This window comes from Homalodisca vitripennis, chromosome 5, assembly GCF_021130785.1.
Source record: "Homalodisca vitripennis isolate AUS2020 chromosome 5, UT_GWSS_2.1, whole genome shotgun sequence".
In the NCBI taxonomy this organism is placed as follows: Eukaryota; Metazoa; Arthropoda; class Insecta; order Hemiptera; family Cicadellidae; genus Homalodisca; species Homalodisca vitripennis.
Window position 1 is genome coordinate 48,721,835 of NC_060211.1, and position 20,755 is coordinate 48,742,589.

Below are 20,755 nucleotides of genomic sequence, written 5' to 3' on the forward strand. Positions count from 1 at the left end.
TAATAATCGTAAAAAATTGTAAGTTTGACAGCAGCCTAAGATTAGTATTATTATTTTATGTTCTAAAAACTCGCTATAATATAAGGGAACATAACCCTTTTGGAGACCGCCCGATAACACAAAAGAATTTCAAGAACATGACGCTGTATTAGTAGAAATAACAGAAGCTCGGGAAAATGGCTATATCATAAGAACTATGAGACACATCCTCCACCTTTTACCTCGAATTTATACTTATAATATGGGCTTCCAGAATACATATCTTTTACTTGTAAAAATGGGCGTGTATTTGTATTACTTAAATAATACGTATTTTACATTTCAGTGTTTTTTTTTTCATTTCAAACCATGTCATATACCTGATAAAAAATATTTGTATATAAATTTACATGTATTTTTATATGGGATACATTTACTGTGTATACAACTACACAAATTTTGATACATGAAATTAGTAATTGTTTTTTTAGCGCGGCTGAGCGGTTGACGTTAACTACGTGCATTACGCATAGGCGCAGCAGACGCTCGGCGATAAACAAATATAGACATACAAAATATGAACTTCAAGTATATATACTCGTATACTATAAACCTGTATCTGTTAAAAACAGAAAAAAATCAAAGCAACATAGTTTAAGGTGCGTTAAGGGGTTAAGCCATAAGGTTTCTCTGTATAGCTCTGAGGCTGTACACACTGTTCTTTTATAGGGTCTTCCCACCACGAAAATACGATAAATCTATCTACTTCATTGTTTAGAGAACATTATTGACAATGGGTAACAATAATGATCGAAGGAATAGCAATTACATTTGTCAGTTGTACAACAGAAAGAACATCTTGAGAACTGGCATGCATCATTTTGGATTAAATTCTCAAGAATAGATGGTCAAAAACCACATATGCATAAACATTACTTTCAAAAATATTTATTTTTTATTTTCTGTAAAAATGAAATGAAATTTAAGGTGACTCAAATACCTAGATTTTTAAAAATCCTCTGGAACTGTAGAAGCGGTGAAAAAGTACATTATCTAGCAAATACAGAAGGTTAGTTTTTGGTTTTGTTGTAATTTTTTAATTGGCTGTATATCTTGCAGCAAAAATTTAATATTTTATCTACGTTATTATTCATCACCATCATCATCATCCGACGTTTCCGTTATTACTTTCTTATTCTTTTTTTATTTTCATTTTTCATAACTATAATAAGTTTCCGTTATGATCTTATTCTTATTATGAACCATTAATAAGAAATATATTTTTTGTGGATTAGGATAGATGAAACCGTATACTACCAAAACTTACTATAAATAAACAACCCTGTTAGGCCATAAATATCTTTGGAGAAAGTCTGTCTCCTATTTAGAAATAATGTACCGCTACTTTCTACTCAATACATAGTATCGGGGGAGGAATTGTGACAGTACTAAAAGCTGAGATTCGTGTTTAGCTTCAATTTTATATACGCACCTGGATCAGGGCCGTATATAAAGTGGGCCTAGCCCCCCTCAAGTTTGGAACGCCAAATATTAAAATTTCACGTTGCAACCTTATTAATGCCTCTTACCTGTTACAATGCTCATAGTATTAATACACAGTGTTTCTACTAACAATTGTAGACATATTTATTTCAATCAATGACTGATATAAATTAAATACGACATTTTAATAATTATTTTCTAATTAAAAACAATACATTATTTAACATCTGTTATAATAGTACATAGCACTGAAAACCCATCCTAATTTGAAAACTTTAGTTCTGACATTGCTCAAAACTTGAATATGAGAGGTTACACAATATATTTTAGGTCTAAGCTTGTTCATCACAATGTGATGGATTAAGTGTCATAATTATGTGCTAAACATGCAACACCTAATGTTTTTTTATTTACGACAGTATAGAAGCGCTCCAGGATACATAAAAATATTTTCTTTAATAGGTGTGTTCAAACACAGCCCTAAAACACATTAAACGTAGTTTTATAAGGAAGGACACTCGGACTCGTTTCCACTTCGGATTGTATTTCTTAAACCTCTTCCCACCATGTGTCTGCCCACTCCAAAATAATGTTCCATATACACACATTAACGCCTTCAGTAAAAAGGTTCGTTTTGTGGGAATATCTGTCCACACATATGTTTTATCTGCGTAAGACTTTAAGAAGTACCCAGGCCATATAGAAGTGGTGGAGGGAGGGGGATGGATGATTTTATGATTTGAATTACATGGTCATATATTGAGAAAATGTGGATCATAATTTGAGATATTTAAAAATGAATTTATGAAACAAAAATTGTCATTTGCTTGTTTGGTAATTCAGATAGTAATGCACTATTTTGTAATAAATAAAATTAACTAGCGTATTTACTTCCTTTCTCTTACATGAGCTCGCCCACCATGCCGCTGAAGCCATTGGAAAGTAACTAATGCAAACTTATCTGTTCCAAACCAATATAGAAAGATTTAAATTTTTTCAAAATATCATACAATGTTCAATTTTATTTCAGTTCAAGATACAAATAGAATTAAACCTGTTTCACAGGATAGTATTATTTTTCAAACAGTTTGGGGAGAGAGGCCTGTTGGAGCACCTGAATACAGCAATTACACAGCACCCAATAAATAGTTTGATTTAATTTGTTAGGTTAACTTTGAATCTACAACAGCGTGTGAGCAGGGAGGGTATGGAGCGGTCGCGGTGAAATACCAGGCGAGTCTACTTTTAAATTCCAGAACATGGTAGAAAGGTGGTTCTTGTAAAGCTGGAATCGATCACATTATTGATAGTATGGAATGGTATAAACTTCCGTTATATATGAAATTCATTTCTAAAATGTAGCCTATATTGTAATATTTCTTTTTATTTGGTTTTATTTATTAATAACACCCCGTTCGGTGGCATGGGTCTAGACCCACCCCTGTACTCTAATTATATAAATAACACGATCATTTTAATACAATTAGATAAGTATTACTTATTATTCATTGTTGCAGGAAATTTAATAAAATTAATCAATAAAAGAACAGGATGATTTGTTATGCATTCCTATAAATTACTACTACACTGAATTAATTTCTTGTTTTCTTTTTGTTAGCCTGTGTTTACTACTACTATTGTTATTAATTTTCTTGCTTCATTTTTTATTGCATACCGCTTAGAAATGTCTGTAAAATTATATAAATTATGTTTTAAAGTAAGTATACTATCACAATTTAAATAGATTGCAGTAACTAACATCGCAGTTTAATTCAGTGTTGTATTGAAATTTTTAAGTTAATATCCAATTCTATTCCTTTAATCTAATGCGGAAATAGATTACTGCTTAACGCCACTTATAAATAATGTAGTATTTAACGCCACTATAATCTCAGTAAGCCTAATTCAACGTAATAAAAACAATTAAGTAAACGTCGTCTGCTTTGACACAATCGTGGCCGAGGCTGTTGTATGGCAACAGTGGTTGTTGTCTGTTGACAGCTCTGACGTAATACACGTGGTTATGTTTGGAACCGCCTCCTTGTCGAAATGGGCCAATCGCAGCCGAGAGTACTCACTCTCTCCCAGTTTAGCTCTCCCCCACCGAGGCTAGAGTTGATTTTAATAAAACCATAACAAAAAATATTGACTAGAATAACTATCCAGTAAGTGAAATAATTTGACAATGGCTTCATGCCATTCGTAATAATTTAAATATTTGGTGTCATAAACATAATAAACAGTCTAGTTGCTCTAGGTAAAACACCCAACAGCTGTTCGGGTTTGACGGGCACTGAATGCACGCCGGACAGGTGGATCACTGTTTACAAACAAGTGCATGGCTGTCTCTTCTGAAGTTTGGATATCCCCAAGTGACGTGTTCTACGGCGAATATGAACTGAACTGTTGTTTATCCGCTTTCGTTCTTTGTTTGTGAATAAAGTTGTTGCTTCGTAGTAAGCAGTCATTCGAGTTTGAAGCCAAAACATAACGGAATAGGGATACAATATTGGGACAGCTATCGATTTTCTTTATCCGTGAATGTGGGTGGGGGTTGTTCTAACCTACCGTAAGCTATGTGGAATTTAAAAATTTAAAGAGCAAGTGATACCGTCTGATTTAAGTGTTTTTCAACTTGAGAACAATGGTGTTTATCGGCTGAATTTGGTCAATAGAAGACCTCAAAGTAAGTATGTTTCTGTTCTAATATAAAGTTCAATGTGTCAAGTCGATTACCGTGCCTTGACCTTGAACGTGGCCATGACATAGGCCTAGGTCGCGATGCCGTATAATAAGTTATTAATATCGACTCGTTTTGTTAACTTATTACACAATGCCACGCTCGGAAGTTACGTTAAAACGTAGTTCATTGACGTAGCATGCTTGCCAGCAATAAACATATTAGTAATTGTAAATATTAGCGACGCAATATTAATTAAAAACTTTCTCTCACCATACACATTTCTTTGTCTCATTTGTGATAAAAATAGTATTCCAATAACGATCATACAGTCCGGACAATCATCCTCAAGGTCATAATAGCCTGCCTAAATAGTTGAAGTAATTGGGCCTATCACAGAATATCTTGCCACTATAAAGTTAAATATCTCAAAGCCTAAATTTCTCAATTTTTTAGAGTTCTGTATTATGGTGGAGGAAATAAATCCTATATCACTATAAACAAATAATTATTACTACTAATAATTTCTAGTTAGTTATTTTATAAACCCAAAATTTTGAAATTCTAGTTTAATGACCTCAGGAGATGTACAACTTTACATAACTTACTATACGTAGAATTACAATAACTAACTGGTAGTCTAAGAAAATTTAGCTTGAAAACAAAGATACTTATCCCGTTATTCTTCTGGAACATAAACTATTGTCCCCACCATACTACTGTTTTTAAAAATAGTATTGTTTTTTATCATTTGTCAATTCCAGTGGTATTTACTGATTTAGGCTACATACTATTAAGGGAGACAAGTATTAATCTGTTAAATGTTTTTGGCCTCCCTAGGAATCAAATCTGTGACATCTCAGAAAGTCATAGCCTTACCCTTAGCTTATGGTGAAAATAAAACTTTAGTACCCACCAGCTTTCACATAGTCAACTACCATATAAATATAAATGGCTCAGTAATTTATCTGGTAATCTGGATAGTAGGTACTTATTTAGAAATCAGAACTTAAATTAATCTTAGTGGTTAATTTTTTATAGTACCTAATAATAAGTTAATGTAAAAATTGTCCTAATAGGCTACAGTTAATAGTGCATCAATAAATTACTGTTTTACTAACTTATCTAAACTTAAATAAGTTGGCCTACTGTGTTTAATCCTTCACAGATTTGCATATCAGATATCTGAAGATGGTAGAAAAACCTTGTTACTTTTGAACATTAGTTTGCCAACACGTAACTTAGGTATTCCTTAAGTTGTGGTGAAAAGTAAAATGTTATGTTACATTGCGTATCCTAATAATTGCTTCCTAGTTATTATTGTCACAAACTTTGGTTATGTCTAGTGATGAGAATTATAAGTCTTATTACTTATTGCTTTTTCAAAGTGATTTGATTATGTCTCGTGAAATTTATTAGGATTAAACTAATAAGGTGGATTTCCCAAAATATATATACTGTATTGATTTATACCTTTCTTGACTGCATCAATGTGTTAAAGTCAATAATAAACACAAACCCTGATGGAATACCATGGCTGGTATCCTTCAGGGCTCCGTTATTGGCCCTTCTTATTCTCATGATGACGCATATAGATTCCAAGTTTCATAAATGCTGAAATCTTCAGATTCATCTCAAGTTAAAAAAATAAATATAATGAAGTTGTGTATATTGTAACTGATTAGAACATTTTTGAAGAAAACTTTGAAAATATTTTTAAAGAAAGCCAGAATTTTGTTTTTTTTAAACCATCTTCCAAACAGACTTGTGTGCCTTGTTTGTAAAAATGTTGTTAATGATACTTTTTTAGTTTGAAAGTGATTAAGTGTTTAGTTTAATATCTTGATAACTTGCTATCTTAAAATACCACATCTATCTGCATATGATGTAAGTACATTGCAATAATCAGTAATATGCAGCCAAATCACCAACTCAATTTTCAAACTAGATCAGTATAAAACTACCACCAGAACTACTACAGCATCTGCAAACTTAGAATAACTAATTATGAGAAATATCTGGAACCAGTTATTCTCATATTCAATCTGTTAACACAGGTTTATCCTAGCACTCTATAAGTTGGGTGTTCTCCATTTTACATACTAACGATTCAAGTTGTGTTATAGATGCTTAACTCTGTTTGCAGGTGATCAATAATTGCACTGGTGGGTCAATGTTGTTGAGATCAGCACTTATAAAAGCTAATATGTTTAGAAAGAGTATGACATTCTTGGTTAAGTTATCAACACTCAAAAACACACTTTTACTCGCAAGAGGCTGATAGGTTATTTATTTATTTGATAATGGACAACAATTTTTAATAAGTTTCAATTAGGTTCAAGACAGCTGAGTTGCTATAGAGTGAATACTCTTTAAAAGATAACTGATAAAGGTAATGCGTTAACTATTCTTACAAATAAATTCAAACCTAACATCCACAAATAAATGTAAAAGGGATAAAGTTAATATAATACGATTAAAAGTCAATAAGAAATATCAAATAATCAAAAATAAACTAGTATAATATAACAGACTGTCTAAAAACAACATATGTAGTGATAACTATGAATAGCATATAAAAACCAACAATAAATAAAAATATGTCTAAGTAGGTATATGAAAAAATAAACATGCAAAGACATCAACAGGAATATATGACTTGCAACAAACTTTAACGTGCAATAATTATTTAAATATAAATGATAGTAACAATAACAAAACAACAACAAATATTGTGTTCTATACAAAACTAAGACATCAAAGAAGGAAACAAATCAACAAGTGTGTTTCTGAAATCATTTAAGCTGAAACAAAGAAAGAATTAACTGTGGACACATCGGATTACCTAAGCGGTGAACTTTAAATGTAGCCATTACTTTCATAATTGGTACTAACATGCTTGTGGTCAAAAAGTTCTCTTGATCTAGTATGCACAGTAGGAAGAGACACCAAGGTGACTAGGTCTGGAGCATCCATAAGGTTATTCATCAGCCTTGAATCCTGAATATTCCTTCTTGTAGTTAAGTGGATGAAGAGTCAAATACGGGACCTATCAAGTTGATAGGGACATCAAGATAGACATAAACGAGATTTACTCCAACCATCTGAAGACACCAGTCCTAGATACAGTGTGTCTGATATGACAATGATAATACTTTTTCATCTAGATTACACTATATTTTGTGAAGAGTCAAAGACCAGCCTATCAAGTTGATAGGGACATCAAAATAGACATAACCGAGATTTACTCCGACCATCAGAAGGCACCAGTTCTGGATAAAGTGCATCTAAAGGGACAATGATAATACTTCTTCACCTACATTACACTATATTTTGTGAAGAGTCAAAGTTCAGCCTATCAAGTTGATAGGGACATAATTGTCAGATTTCAGACGCTGCACTAAGAGGAAGGTGAACTGGAGCTAAACTCAACACAAAGGCCCCAGGTGCTGCACAGATGCTTAACTCACACGAATTTAAATGAACTAAAGACAAGAAGACTGGGAATCAATAAACCATACTCCTTTAGCAGAAGCTTACAAAATCTTTGACCCTAAAATATCACTAGCTTTCAACCCAGCATGCCACAAGATAAAAATTATATAATATTATATACAATATTATTTAATGGACTTAAGCCAAAACGTTTTGCAGATACAGAAGTGTTACAACTGAAACACAATCACCTTATGTCTTGCATCAATGCAGTACAACAGGAAATGAAGATTTCGGGTAAAAAGGCAGCTGGGAAAAAGAAAACTTGCGACTTAAAGACTTAGGTTTCCAAGCAATCAAGCATCTAGAAACTACAGACAATAATGTAGACAACAAATCAAAGGCTGTATGGGACAATAAAAACAATGTAAGAGTTAAGAAAAACAACTACAAACACTCATAAAAATGAAGCGGAAGTTATACTCATTGTGAGTATCCTTCACACGTTCAAACCCAGCCCTATTTCAGAGTATAGCTCCCGAAATCCTAAACTTAGTTTTTTAGCCTATTGTATTTATTTATCATTATAATTACAGATTATCACTTTTATGAAACAAATCTTTTTAACAGATAAACAATATTCTGACACCGTTATGGCTGTCATCAGTACTCATTGTGTTGACACGTTGTAACCTTAAACTCATTCATCTGCCAAATAATAGTGAAATATGTGAGGAAATCGTGGGAATCAGAGTCAGCTAATAGTAATAGAAACATGGGAGGGACTGGAAGGAATGAAGTCAACTAATCAGAACTGCTCAAACTCAAGTTGTAAACATTAAAAAATAACCAACCAACTTTTAAAACTGATGTCCGGAAACTAACCGATTTGGTATCCCTAGTCGTCTAAGTAAATATTTAATATTGCGATTATTATGATTCAGCGGCTTGAAAATACCTCTGTGGTGTCGTTGGTACTAGTTGTGTGACATGTGCACGATGCTTCTGTGGATTGAACATGTTAAATGAAAGAACCATCCGGCAACAATAAAATATCATCCAAACTCCTAAAACGCTGTGTTAATGAACTCTGCGCAATACATTGGTGATAATATTTAATAATAAAAAATAGTTCTGAAGAGATTAATGGTGTACAAAGGCCAAATCAAGTCTATGATTAAACTCATAGAAACTGTGTAAGATAACCTCAAATACAGAAAACTTTCAACTGCACTCTTCCTGGATTTTCCATGGCTTTTAACTGACTGCCTGAGTCACTTGAGGCTCAAGACATATCTGGAGATCTTTTGTTGGTTCAAAAGCTATTTGACTGGACAACATAAGCAGGTAGAACTATAGCACACAATAAAAAATATTTCAGTGCAATACAATAAAAATATACAATCTAGCACACTGCCAGCAACTTGAAGGAGTACTACAGGGCTTTGTACTAGGACCGGTGCTCTTCATCTTGTTCACCAAAGACCCAGGTGTCACATTGAAAAACAAAGCCAAATTTCTAGACATAATCCTTGATAGCATGTTAACCTGAACCACACACAGACAGCTTTTGTACTCTAGTGTCTACACAAAGAAGTCACAACCATAATTACCTATCAACAACAAAAACCGCGTTCTTTACACATTTTTAAATCCACTTAAGATATGGGCTTTGGAGAGCAGCTTCCGCAACAAATTTTCAGTGAATCTTATACAAAAGAAGGCCAACAGAATCCTGGTTAGACTCCAAAGACAAGACACTTGCAGAAAGGCTTTCAAGTCGTAACTATCATCGGTTTTTACATGCAAGAAGTTGTGATGCATGCTGATGGACAAAACATGGTGAGAGGCTGATCTACACACGCACAAAACATGTAGTTCTCAACTCTACAATCATCCAACAGTAAAAAATGTTATCACATGAAGCAAAATAGAAAGTTAAATTTTTAGTATTATTATCAACTCAGTTTACTCTTCTCACTTTGTATTGGGTAAAGTAATTGCTATATACTTTTTATTATAATGGTTATAGCTTTTTTTTTAAATTTAAAATTACTATTAACCTATGTAAATAAATACACAGATAAAATGTTTGTTTATTATGGTGGCAAGTGTTTAAACTTTGTTATAATTTAATGTGTATTGGGCATTCAAATTTTCTTCTGATTATTTGTAAATAGCTATGATTAATGTTTCAAAAATGGGAATTATTCAATTGTCCTATGGCTAGTTGAAACCACACAAGCTATAAATTTAAATAATTGAAAAAAATTTTTAATTTACCTGTAAAGCGATCTTTTATACAATTGTAACAATAACATTGTATCAAGCAGTCTTACTTCCAGTAAAAATGTATTTTAAATTTACTTGGAATTCAGGAAATTGGAATAAAGGGTTATCATCGGGATGTAGTACTGGATGTGTGTTTAGTTGGATATTCCCCAAGGATATTACCTATTCTAAGAGGTTCTTTTGCTATGTAGTAATTTCCTCCAGGATTTCGGTTGATTCTCTGTGGATTTCATTTCATAATATTTTTTGTACAATGTTATGATCTCTTTTAGAATGTTAATTGATTTTTTAAAGTCCTACATTGTTGTAATGCTCTCTTGAAGGTTTCAAGAGCTCTCAAAGAGATGTAGTTATACTGAAGCATCTTATTTAACTTTTGTAGATTTAAAGTTTAAACATTTATTAATTATTTCGATTTTAATATTTTAGATTTTTATTATTTAAAAGTATTAGAAGAAAAATTGTGAGTATTAAAATGATTTTGCCATTACATTAGAAATTTATACAGGTTTTTTCAGTTAATGTTGTAATTAAGATATATAAGAAAGATATTTAAATCAAATTGTTATATTGTAAAATTTGCTTATTTGGATACATTAATTTGGGCATATTTAATTTTAATTAATTAAAATATTAAATTTAAATAAAAAGGTTTATATTTTAAATTTACTATTATTTTGAAACAGATAAGGCTGGGAGCTCTGTAACTGAGACATCATAAACTCAGTTAATGGAGAAGCAACATTTTGTAAATATTTCAGATGGCTTTTCCCTAAAATAATGTATATGTAGCCAGTTAAAATTGTCACTAGCTTTAGAATAACACCACACAAAAATAAAAGCCTCTTCTTGTTGTCTTTATTTCTCATGTATTATAGTGTAAATGTCATACTCATGTCATCCAGGTGTAAATTTAATAACCTACACAATTATCCTGAATTCCTTTATCCATAAACTGAATAAATTAAACTGAAATGGTAATAAAACACTAAAGTATGTCTTCGTAATTAAATCACATAATTATTACTTTTATGTGTGTAAACCATAATATATTTTGTGTTCCTTTAAAATATTGAACAGAATTTACTTTATTAAATAAACTGTAAATTAAGTTGCTTTCTTGATTAATATTATAATTGTTTTCACGACTATTTTTTGTGCCTAAACAGTAAATAAGCGTTGAAACATCAAAATCAAATTTGAACAATGTTTGTAACAATTTTGTCCACTAATAGTTTTACATATAACTCAATCGAAGCAGAATAGCTACATGCTTGACATGTTTACAAAACATATGAAAGGATAAATTGAGGTTATAAACCATCCATAGAAAAATAAGATAATGAAATTTTCTGTTCTGATATTGCCGAACCTTTCGCATGTTTTAAACTGCCAGTCCGGTTGTAAACATCCTGAATTGTTGACATAAAACAATCATATAATTGTAATTTATGATCATATAAAAGCTAGAGTTTGGTTTGTCTTTTCTTCTTCTAAAGAACGTCACTTTAGAAACAATATTAAAATGACTAACATCAAAGTTTTCTAATTCACACCACGTCGAAACATTGATCACATGGTTATTTTCTTGAGATATTTTGGCGTTGCTGTGGAGAGCCATTTTCAGTAGGTTTCGTAATAGTTTGGTTTAAAAACTATTAACTGAAAATGATCCTCCACAGCGAGGTCACAATGTCTCAAGAAGTTAATGTATGCGCAATGTTTTGACGTGGTGTGAACCGAAGGACTGATGTTCTTCTTCTTCTATGGGGCGGCCTTAAGTGCCATGCACTTAAGCCTCAAGGGCCTTTTGCGCACCCCGGAAGCACACTATGAGGCCTATCAGTCTATGATTTTAGCAGTTCCACAAACCGCCGAAAACAACCTATCAGGTCCTCCTAGGGAAATTCACCACCCTTGTCCAAACTACCAAAGATGGCATACAGCCCCCTTGCTATTGAAGAGCAATCAAAGAGCAAGTGTTCTGCAGTTTCATCTTGCTCATCACAAATTCTACAGAGGGGAGCCTCCTGAAGGATGCCGACTCTGTGAAGATGCTTCCTCAGGTGACCATGTCCCGTGATCAGACCTATAACCTGAGAAGACATTGATCTATTTAGTGAGAGAAGGTCCGACGCCACTCTGGAGGTGACTGTAGTTACCATTCTGCTCATTCTCATGCCCGGATGCAACCTCCATCTTCTCTCATGTTCAGTGTGAACCCATTTCGAGACAGTCCTAAAGGATTCACACCTTAGTTATGATACTGACTACTGAAGCATAAGAATTAAAAATATAAAAATTGTATGTTCTACATTGTAAATAAAAAAAGAGTACTCAACGTTTCTTCGAAAATTATTAATTGATACAAAACATATTTCTGAACTAATAATAAAAAGAACATGGAAATACTTTATAAATAACATTTTTATGGGCGGTTTTATAAAATAATCAATACAAATCCTTTAATTCGTAAATACAAATATGGAATTCACGTAAGCATTAAAAAATAATTTGATTATAAGATAATTTAGTCTTGAGCATTTATAAACTAAAAATGTTTTTGTAACTAGTATAGTTTATCAAAAAACTATTAACGTATTTAAAACCCAAAATTCCAAACATATAGCAGACATGAAGAGAATAGCACGTTATTATGCACCCCCCCATTTACATTTTGCACGAATATGAGTAGATTTCTTTCTATTTAGTACTATCTATGTATGGAGAGTTTAGTTCACTCACTCTCAAAATGTGGATTTGTATGCATTGACCTGTAGGGTCTAATCTTAATTTAGCAGTCTCATACTCAATATTTCTCTGAATTACGTATTTCAAGCAAGTGAGTATTTTTGCAGATAAATTTACAGGAAACAAAGGTATTGTTGCTTAATTTCTTTTAATTTTGAAACCTTCATTGTGAAGGTAAATAAAGAGATTGCTTTTCATACAGAGAGCCTAATTTATTTGAACATATAACATATAGAGAAAACAGGTTATTTTGGTTCGCAAAGTTGAGAATATCAGAATTGAAAGATCATTAAACTAAATTTGTCAATATAAAAGTAGGATAAAAAAAATATAATTTTGTTATGCTACTTACGAAACTAAATGTTACATTCATATGTAAGCTTAGAAGCTTAGAGCTTAGCTTAGATAGAAAACTATAAGCTGAAAACAAAATTTAACATTACTAATAAATCTACATGCCATAATTTTTATATTTGTGTAATTTGTGGGGGAACAGATAACTGTATCAAGAACTAATTTTGTTATAATTGGTTGGGACCGTTTCCATAAAAAATTAATAGGCTTTTAAGATTTACAGATAAGCTTACTTAACTTTAGTAAATGTGTTATATATAGTTCTATAAATGTCGTGATTATACATATCTTTTTTATTAGCTTGGTAATGATACTGAATGATAAGTGATATTTTTATAAGTCAGTAACTAAAGAAAACATAAAATAAAATTGAGAATTGATTTGAACCTTGGTTGATAGAAATGATTTTCCAAAACAGAGTATGAAAAACATCAACTTAAGATTTAAATACATTTTTATATTTTGACCTTCTTTTTTAAAACTTTATTAATGAGGCAAAACACTAGATGCATATACCAAACGACGGATCACTCGCCATTCTTTTCATCACGAAATAGAAGAAACTAACTAATAAGACTACTGTTGTCCAACATATTACAGCACTATGCGTGTTTTCCTGGCATTTTACACTTATTATTTTGTAACAATAGCCAAAAGTACCATAGTTATTGCATAAATAAACACCACAGTAATAACTAATAATACTTTGACAAAATACATAGCAGAATAAATTTTATAGCTAGCGGGTTTCTCAAAGTGGCTGAGATGTTTTTATCAATTTTCTACTCTGGCAATCAAATGAAATTTACGAATGTACTACTACTCCTTAGAATGTCTTCTAACAATCCATTTGAATAATATTTCATTATCTCAAGAACACAGTAAACTCTATAGAGAGCAAAACAAAAAAATCATACATAACCAGTGAGAATTGTACACAACTGTTTTGCACTAGACACAATAAACAGTAAATATTATTTTGCTTATTGTAGTGAAATGATTACATTTATCAATTAACTACAAGATTATATGCTTTGCTATGGCATGAGTTGTATCTCACTTCTTATACTTATGCACCGGTATGGTAACTATTATCTGAGTTTTCCGGTTCACACTCAATTAAATTCTTGAGATATTTCAGCCATCTTCAGTCAACAGATGCTAAACAAAAGTTTAAAATGTGTAAACAATGTTTCAAATTGATATAAACTGGAAAAGAGATAATAGTACGAGATGGTTTGGACTGACAAGAGCTATCGAGTTAATAAACAGTCTAAAAACTGATTAGAAACTGGTTATATGCCAACAGCTAGAGATTTAATATCATTTAAAGATAGAAATGTAATATCTTAATATTAAATACATGATCATTTAATTCATCTTTTTGCATAAATAGTACCAGTAAATAGTTACAAGATAGTGAAGAACTGTTTAAATGCTTTGGCATGTTAATTAATCGTTCAGTCAACAGATTATATTCAACAATAAATTCTTACAAAAATTATAATTAACTCTGGTGAAGTAAAAGGTATGACTCACCAAGTTATGTCCTTAATCAGTTATACCAAAGTTTAATCCTTGTCATGACTCATATCTTGAATAGCTACTTCTCATTACTTGTGTCCTGATGGAGGTTTACAAGGTCTTGAATTTCAAGTACTCTCTTGGATTGATGTCTTGAGTTAATAGTGAGTTTTCTTCAATTCCCATGTTTTACCTTCAGGTTTGTTCATAAAGTACAACCACTGGATTCAAATAGTAAACATTAAATAAATTTCAATTGTGCACAAACTAATCAAAAGTTGGTAGTTATAATAGGTTCTTCAGTCTTCAAATATCATATTAGACTGATATTTTGGAGACTAAATGTTTTGAAGCTATATGTAATTAAATATGTAACGTAACTAATTGAATCAGTTTAAAATATCTGAAATATATTTTTAAGAAATAAGTTATTTTTTATTTAACTCTATAATTAAATATAATTATCAGATTATATTACAATTAAAGTATTGTGCGCTTAAATAAAGTTATATTAGTTTTTGTCACATGTGATAAGACCTAGCAGTAGTTGCTATTTCTTTGCTTATTGGATATTTCTCGAAGTGCTTTAATCCAAAATTATTGACCGTAAATCACCTACTAGTGATATTTGAGTTTCATACAATGTGGTGCCCATCACATGATCTTTCACAACTGTCTTTCAACCCCGATCAGGTACACACTGAGCTTTTGTAAAGTGCATCGTCGCCCGATGAGGTACACTTTGCTATGCATGCAAAGTAAAGTGCACCCCACTGTGTTACTGCGTTTTTATTGTTTGCCTGTCTTGGTGATTTATTAAATTTGATCTCGCGCTTAAATAAATACCTCAAGAGTATCATGTATATACATTGCACGCATTATTGCTTATTTTTTTTAGACAACCCCTTGGGGTACACTGAGAAACTTTGAAAAAAAAAGATATTGAAATATTTTTTGTGTGCAAATTTGCGATGCTGACTACTTTTCTCGTCATTATTAGACGTTTAAAGTAACAAAAGTTATTTGTCATTATTGTAAAAAAATTCTACAGCATATAAAAAGTACGGAAATTAGCCGTTGTCATGAACGTGTTAATAAGTAATAGTGATGTTTTTAAAAAAGTAAATGAAGTTTTACTTGTAAACATAATTCGGAGTATACATTTCCATTTTCACCCATCTAGTGTTACTTTTTAGACTTTATTTGATTTTGAAACTTATAAAAAGAGTATAATATCTTCTTGTTTAGAACAAAACACTGAGAATTTAATCTTGTATTTTTATATAAAAGGTTAATTTTATATTCTATGTGTAGCCTAAAAAAAATCACTTTTAATTATTAATGAGCACTCATTAATAATATGAAGTAAAACCAACTTAAAATATTTTGACGTCACAGAGCTTAGGATTGCAAGGAAAATTATGTGTGACATTATGTTTCGCGCTCAATAGCTAATTCTGAAGTGTAAAATACTTCCAGTCGTAAGACATGATAACTTTTCATCAATAAGGATATAGCTAGCTTTACATTAAATATGTCTAACAGCTGAGTTTAAAAACACTTTTTAAAGCTGAAAACCATCTATAATTGTTAGGTACTTGTTGACATGGCATTATTTGACTTTAAAACAACAATAAATGTGTAAAGTGGGGTTAGCAAAATAAATGTATGGCCATCCTTAGAATGTTAAAAATATGTTATTACAATAAAATATTGATTATAGAAAATGATTGTTATTACTACATGTATTCTTGTTTTAGTAATGTCACAATTCACATAAGATAGCACCAGCAGTCAAAGTGTGCGCTAAATGCACAGACTAGTAGAAATATAAACAACTATTAGTGTTTTGTGTTCAATTCCTTTACAAAAGCGTTTAATGATAAATATACCATCATGATTATAAGTCTAATAAGTAAAGGGAAGTTTGAAACACCAATTGCTAATGTTGAAATATCAAATGGATAAAGACGTACATTATCTGTAAACGTCCATAAAGACGTGATTACTGTTTAACACGTTCACTGCTAATACCTTAAGTACAAAATTTACTAGGAGCTAAACTTTTTTGTGGGTTTTACTTACTGAATGGCGTAAATCCTTAGTTTGGTCAAATATCTGCATTTCACCACTCCAACTAAGGTATAAGTGATGGCACAGTTTCCACCCCGATTTCGGACTGGCAGCTCCTGGCGCAAATTGAATTGGTCGAACCGACCCAAAAACTTGATAATAAACACGAAAAACTTTGTTTTTATACCTTACCATTACTTAAAAGATATTTACAACCGCCCACCACCCTTGTTGTCTCAATTTACAAATTTGTGTGGAAATCGTCGCAGCATATGACAGGGTACACCACACATACACAGTCCTTTTTCTGATCCCATTTTTGGCACAAGCACCACAACGCTTTCTTAGCCTGTTGCCCTGCGCATCTCTTTCCTCAGTTTTGACGAGCTTGTGCAGAGCATTTCTTGGTGCCGTTTTTAGTGGTTCTTCCGGTGCTGGGGCTAATAAGGAAATCATAAAGGGTAATTTTTATTGTCCCACTGTGCATGTTATTGGTCACTAGCATTTGCGTGAGGTGTATAAATATCTTGTTATATCTTATGCTCAAACAGGTAGTATGAGAGCATCTGGTCCCTACGGTCCACCCCTTTCATGTGGACATTATACAGTACAATTGGAAGTGTTTTCTTTTTCTCCTGACCACATTTATTCACAACATAGTGTTTTCAAACTCTGAGAAAATATATAAAACATAACTTTTGTCTAGACCACCATTACACCTTCTGCATAATGAGCAACACTTTATTTAACCTTTTTGAGATTTGCTCTTATTATTTCTTCAGGATTGTTTCCTGTCCGTACTTAGTGAGCCTGTTGCATAGATGTTTCGTGCCAATAGCTTGCTTGCTAGTTCAAATCTATTGTAGTAGTTGTCTATGTACAAAGCAAAGTTATTTGTACATTACTTTAATCAAGTGCTTTACTTGATTCTTTCCCTCCTAAAGTGTCGTGTTTAACACTATAGATTATAAAACACAAACATAACCCCTTGGAGTTTTATGCCATACTTGTGGTGTGGCATACCTCTCCACAATACAATGCCTGCATCAAGAGACAATTCTTTGGCTGGGGAGTAAATTGAGATCACCTTGTTGATAAACTCAACTAGATATTTCACCTTATTGCCTAAATGTTGGGATGTTGTAGAGCCTGTCAGTTTTCCAATAGTCTAGATACCTATTGAACCTAATTGACCCCATATTTAAAAGCAGCTTTATTACTTCAGGTACTGTATTATATGTATGAAAATTTACTTAAGGTACTGTGACATCTTTGAATCGAGCTGTACATGATCCTGCATCTAGACCACTATACACTGTCAAAGCATTTTAATTTGTACATTTAGATATATGATCTAGAGCAATGTCATTAAATAATAAAAGAAACCAATCTATGGGTTTTCTTTCTTCAGGTGGACGGCAAAGAAGTTTGTTTTCACCTATATAAAGTATTCTTTCAGGCCAGCTGTCACATTGCTCCAGACAGGGGCTCAGAACGACTGTTGTTAATGGTATCTCCCATAACACGATGTTTGAAGAGTCATCGTCAAAGTCAGAATCAACATCGTGTGGGTAGGGTTTCCTGCCATAACCTCAAATTTTTTCACAATATAATCATGAATACAGTATTTTAAATAAAACCTAATAACTACTAGTAGATTGTCACTGTTACACAAACATTATGACACTAACAGAAACCACGTAAGATAAAATACAATTACTTGAAACTAATAATTTCCACACATGAATAAGCGATAGATGTGCTCAGCCCTTTAAGTGCTCAGTTCACACTGAGGGAGAATGTGTAGCTAGTTATAGTGCCCGAAAATGGGCTCGCCCGGCAAGTGACAGATCTGAGTGGAGCAAGTACTTTTTGTGGTTCAATTTTTATTGAAATTAAATTAGACTATTGTCATTTATACAAATGTAATGAGTGTTAAAGTAGTTTGACAGGTATTTGGTCCTTCGATCATATGTTAGTTTGGTTAAATAAACACATGTAACAGAAATGGTAGCATACAAAATAATTGAATCGTCAATAGTAAGGGTACAAATATATATTCACATATATTTGTGTGTAAAGCTTTAATATAAAATTTGATTAAAAAATGTATGTTGCTAAAAATATGATGTGTTTACTATGTTGACATGTAATAAATCAGGTGATAAATTATACAACCAAAATGTTTCGAAACTATGTGTGATTAGATGTATAACATAACTAATTATTCCAAATAGTATAGTGTTAACCAATGCGTTGTTTCGCCGAGCCCTGACAGGTTGGGCCGACCCGCTTACTGTGTAGTTGCTGCTTATTGTGTCATAGATAGAATATTTCACTGAATACCAAATTGAAATCGATCTGAACATATACTTTAATACATGAACAACGAAATAATTGACGATATATAAGACAACTGGTTGCTTCCTAACACTTTGCAATGGTCATGTGGATTGTAATCTGTAACATTTATTCCTATCTTTCATTTAAGTGATATAGTATTGTGCAAGCGATTGTTTTTACCATGGAATGGGATTTTTTTTATTGGCACAAAATAAGTGCAGTCTTAGATGAATATTCAGATGAATGTAAGAAGTTTTAGTGATTTTAATGGTGTTGAAGATAATTTTTTATTTGATGATGAAAACCTACTAACTGATGATGAAAATGATACTACCAATCCTCAGAATACTAATTTAGATGGTAACACAATCAACTAGTTCTAATAGGCCAATGACTGAAAGAGTTGCAGTTGTTTTTAGAATTTGGATATTTATTTTAAAATGATATATTGTATAATTTTTTGGTCTTACAAGACTTAAATAGTATTTATATGAATCCACAACATCAATGTGTTATCCTGAAAAATGTGTAAAAACATAAATGTTAGACATTTCTTGTAATAAAAAAACAAACTAAAAAAGCATTTTACAAATTTTCATTTTAAAAATTTATAAATGAATATAAATTACTCAGATCAGGAGTTTTACATAAATTACTAAATAACTTTCAATAGTGAACTGTCTAATCCCTATAAGACGACAAAATATAACAAAAAACCAAATCACTCTTAAATCCACAAATGGTAAATCGATTAGGCTAACAGTGTTTGTTAAAAATAATTCGAGGGCTAAGGGTTGAACTAATTTCGAAATTTGATGATGCATTAAAATATACAGTGTGTTGTGTGCAGATTGTAAGTTCCTGTGTAAATGTGATTGGATGCATTGTGTTGTGTAAATATGTAATATATACTTTTAAGCCACATTTAAATTAATACATCATAGTTCAAATCAATAATCCAATGATCAAATTGTAATAGTAATTACATTTTCAAAACAGTAAATTTTGTAAGGCACGAATAAATAAATAAAGTTTAAAATAATGTTTTTAATTTTTTGATTGAAGCCACGCTTGACTATTATCAAGAGCACATTTACAACCCTAATGCTATTTTATATACAAGAACTACTGTAACTATCTAGATGTATCTTAATTTGCTTGTAAATAACATAACAACTTGCTTTTTATACAATCAATGTATATTTGGCAGACAACACGATTATAGGTACAAAACAAATCACAAATGAAGAGATCAAACAAAGCAGAGAGAGACTAGATTCATGTTAACTTTGTGAGGAATTTATGGTATACTACCCAACAAAATTGTAAGGTTTTCAACATAGAATTGGAAAATGAAAAGCACACAATAAAGAGCTTAACAATAAAAGCAAGCAGAAATATTATAAACATTCGTGACATATATGTGCTTTTATAGTATACATTTATTCTTATTCAATGACAAAGGGGCTTAAGCAAATCAACTGAAAAAGGAGTGCTTTCATCTCCAATGTAGGAAGAAACTGGAATTTTGAAATTAGATTAACATTCATTTTTGTAAAAAGGTTAGTTTTGCTATACCACTGGACATTTTCTAATGGATCATTGCGACAGAAAGGAAATATTTTACCACTCAACCGGTTTAATGGTTACAAACCGAGATACAATAAATACCACTACAATCGTGGTTGCCACAAAGCAACCAACAAACATGTACCATGTCTCCTCATCGAACAAATCTGTGAATGCTGGCACATGACTGTACAGTTCGTCGATCAGCTTCACGTTGTATTGTTTACTGTTCTTCACCATCTTGTCTGCCTT

The 20,755-nt window shown here is 31.8% G+C and overlaps 2 protein-coding genes across 4 annotated transcripts in view; one reads left to right on the top strand and one right to left on the bottom strand.

Moving 5' to 3' along the window:
- Window positions 1-3,614: 3,614 nt before the first annotated feature.
- The window catches only part of LOC124362118 (protein argonaute-2), a 64,698-nt gene continuing 47,557 nt past the window's right edge, over window positions 3,615-20,755 (top strand). Inside the window, exon 1 of one of the 3 annotated variants that reach the window (XM_046816322.1) lies at window positions 3,615-4,168. The gene's annotated coding sequence lies outside the window, so the exon portion shown is untranslated. The remainder of the gene's footprint in view (window positions 4,169-20,755) is intronic. The other 2 variants (XM_046816323.1, XM_046816321.1) reach the window with 2 other exon arrangements.
- Window positions 20,116-20,743, bottom strand: LOC124362120. The gene has a single exon (XM_046816329.1). The coding sequence runs from the start codon at window positions 20,741-20,743 to the stop codon at window positions 20,558-20,560; it is 186 nt and encodes a 61-aa protein (XP_046672285.1). The 3' UTR covers window positions 20,116-20,557.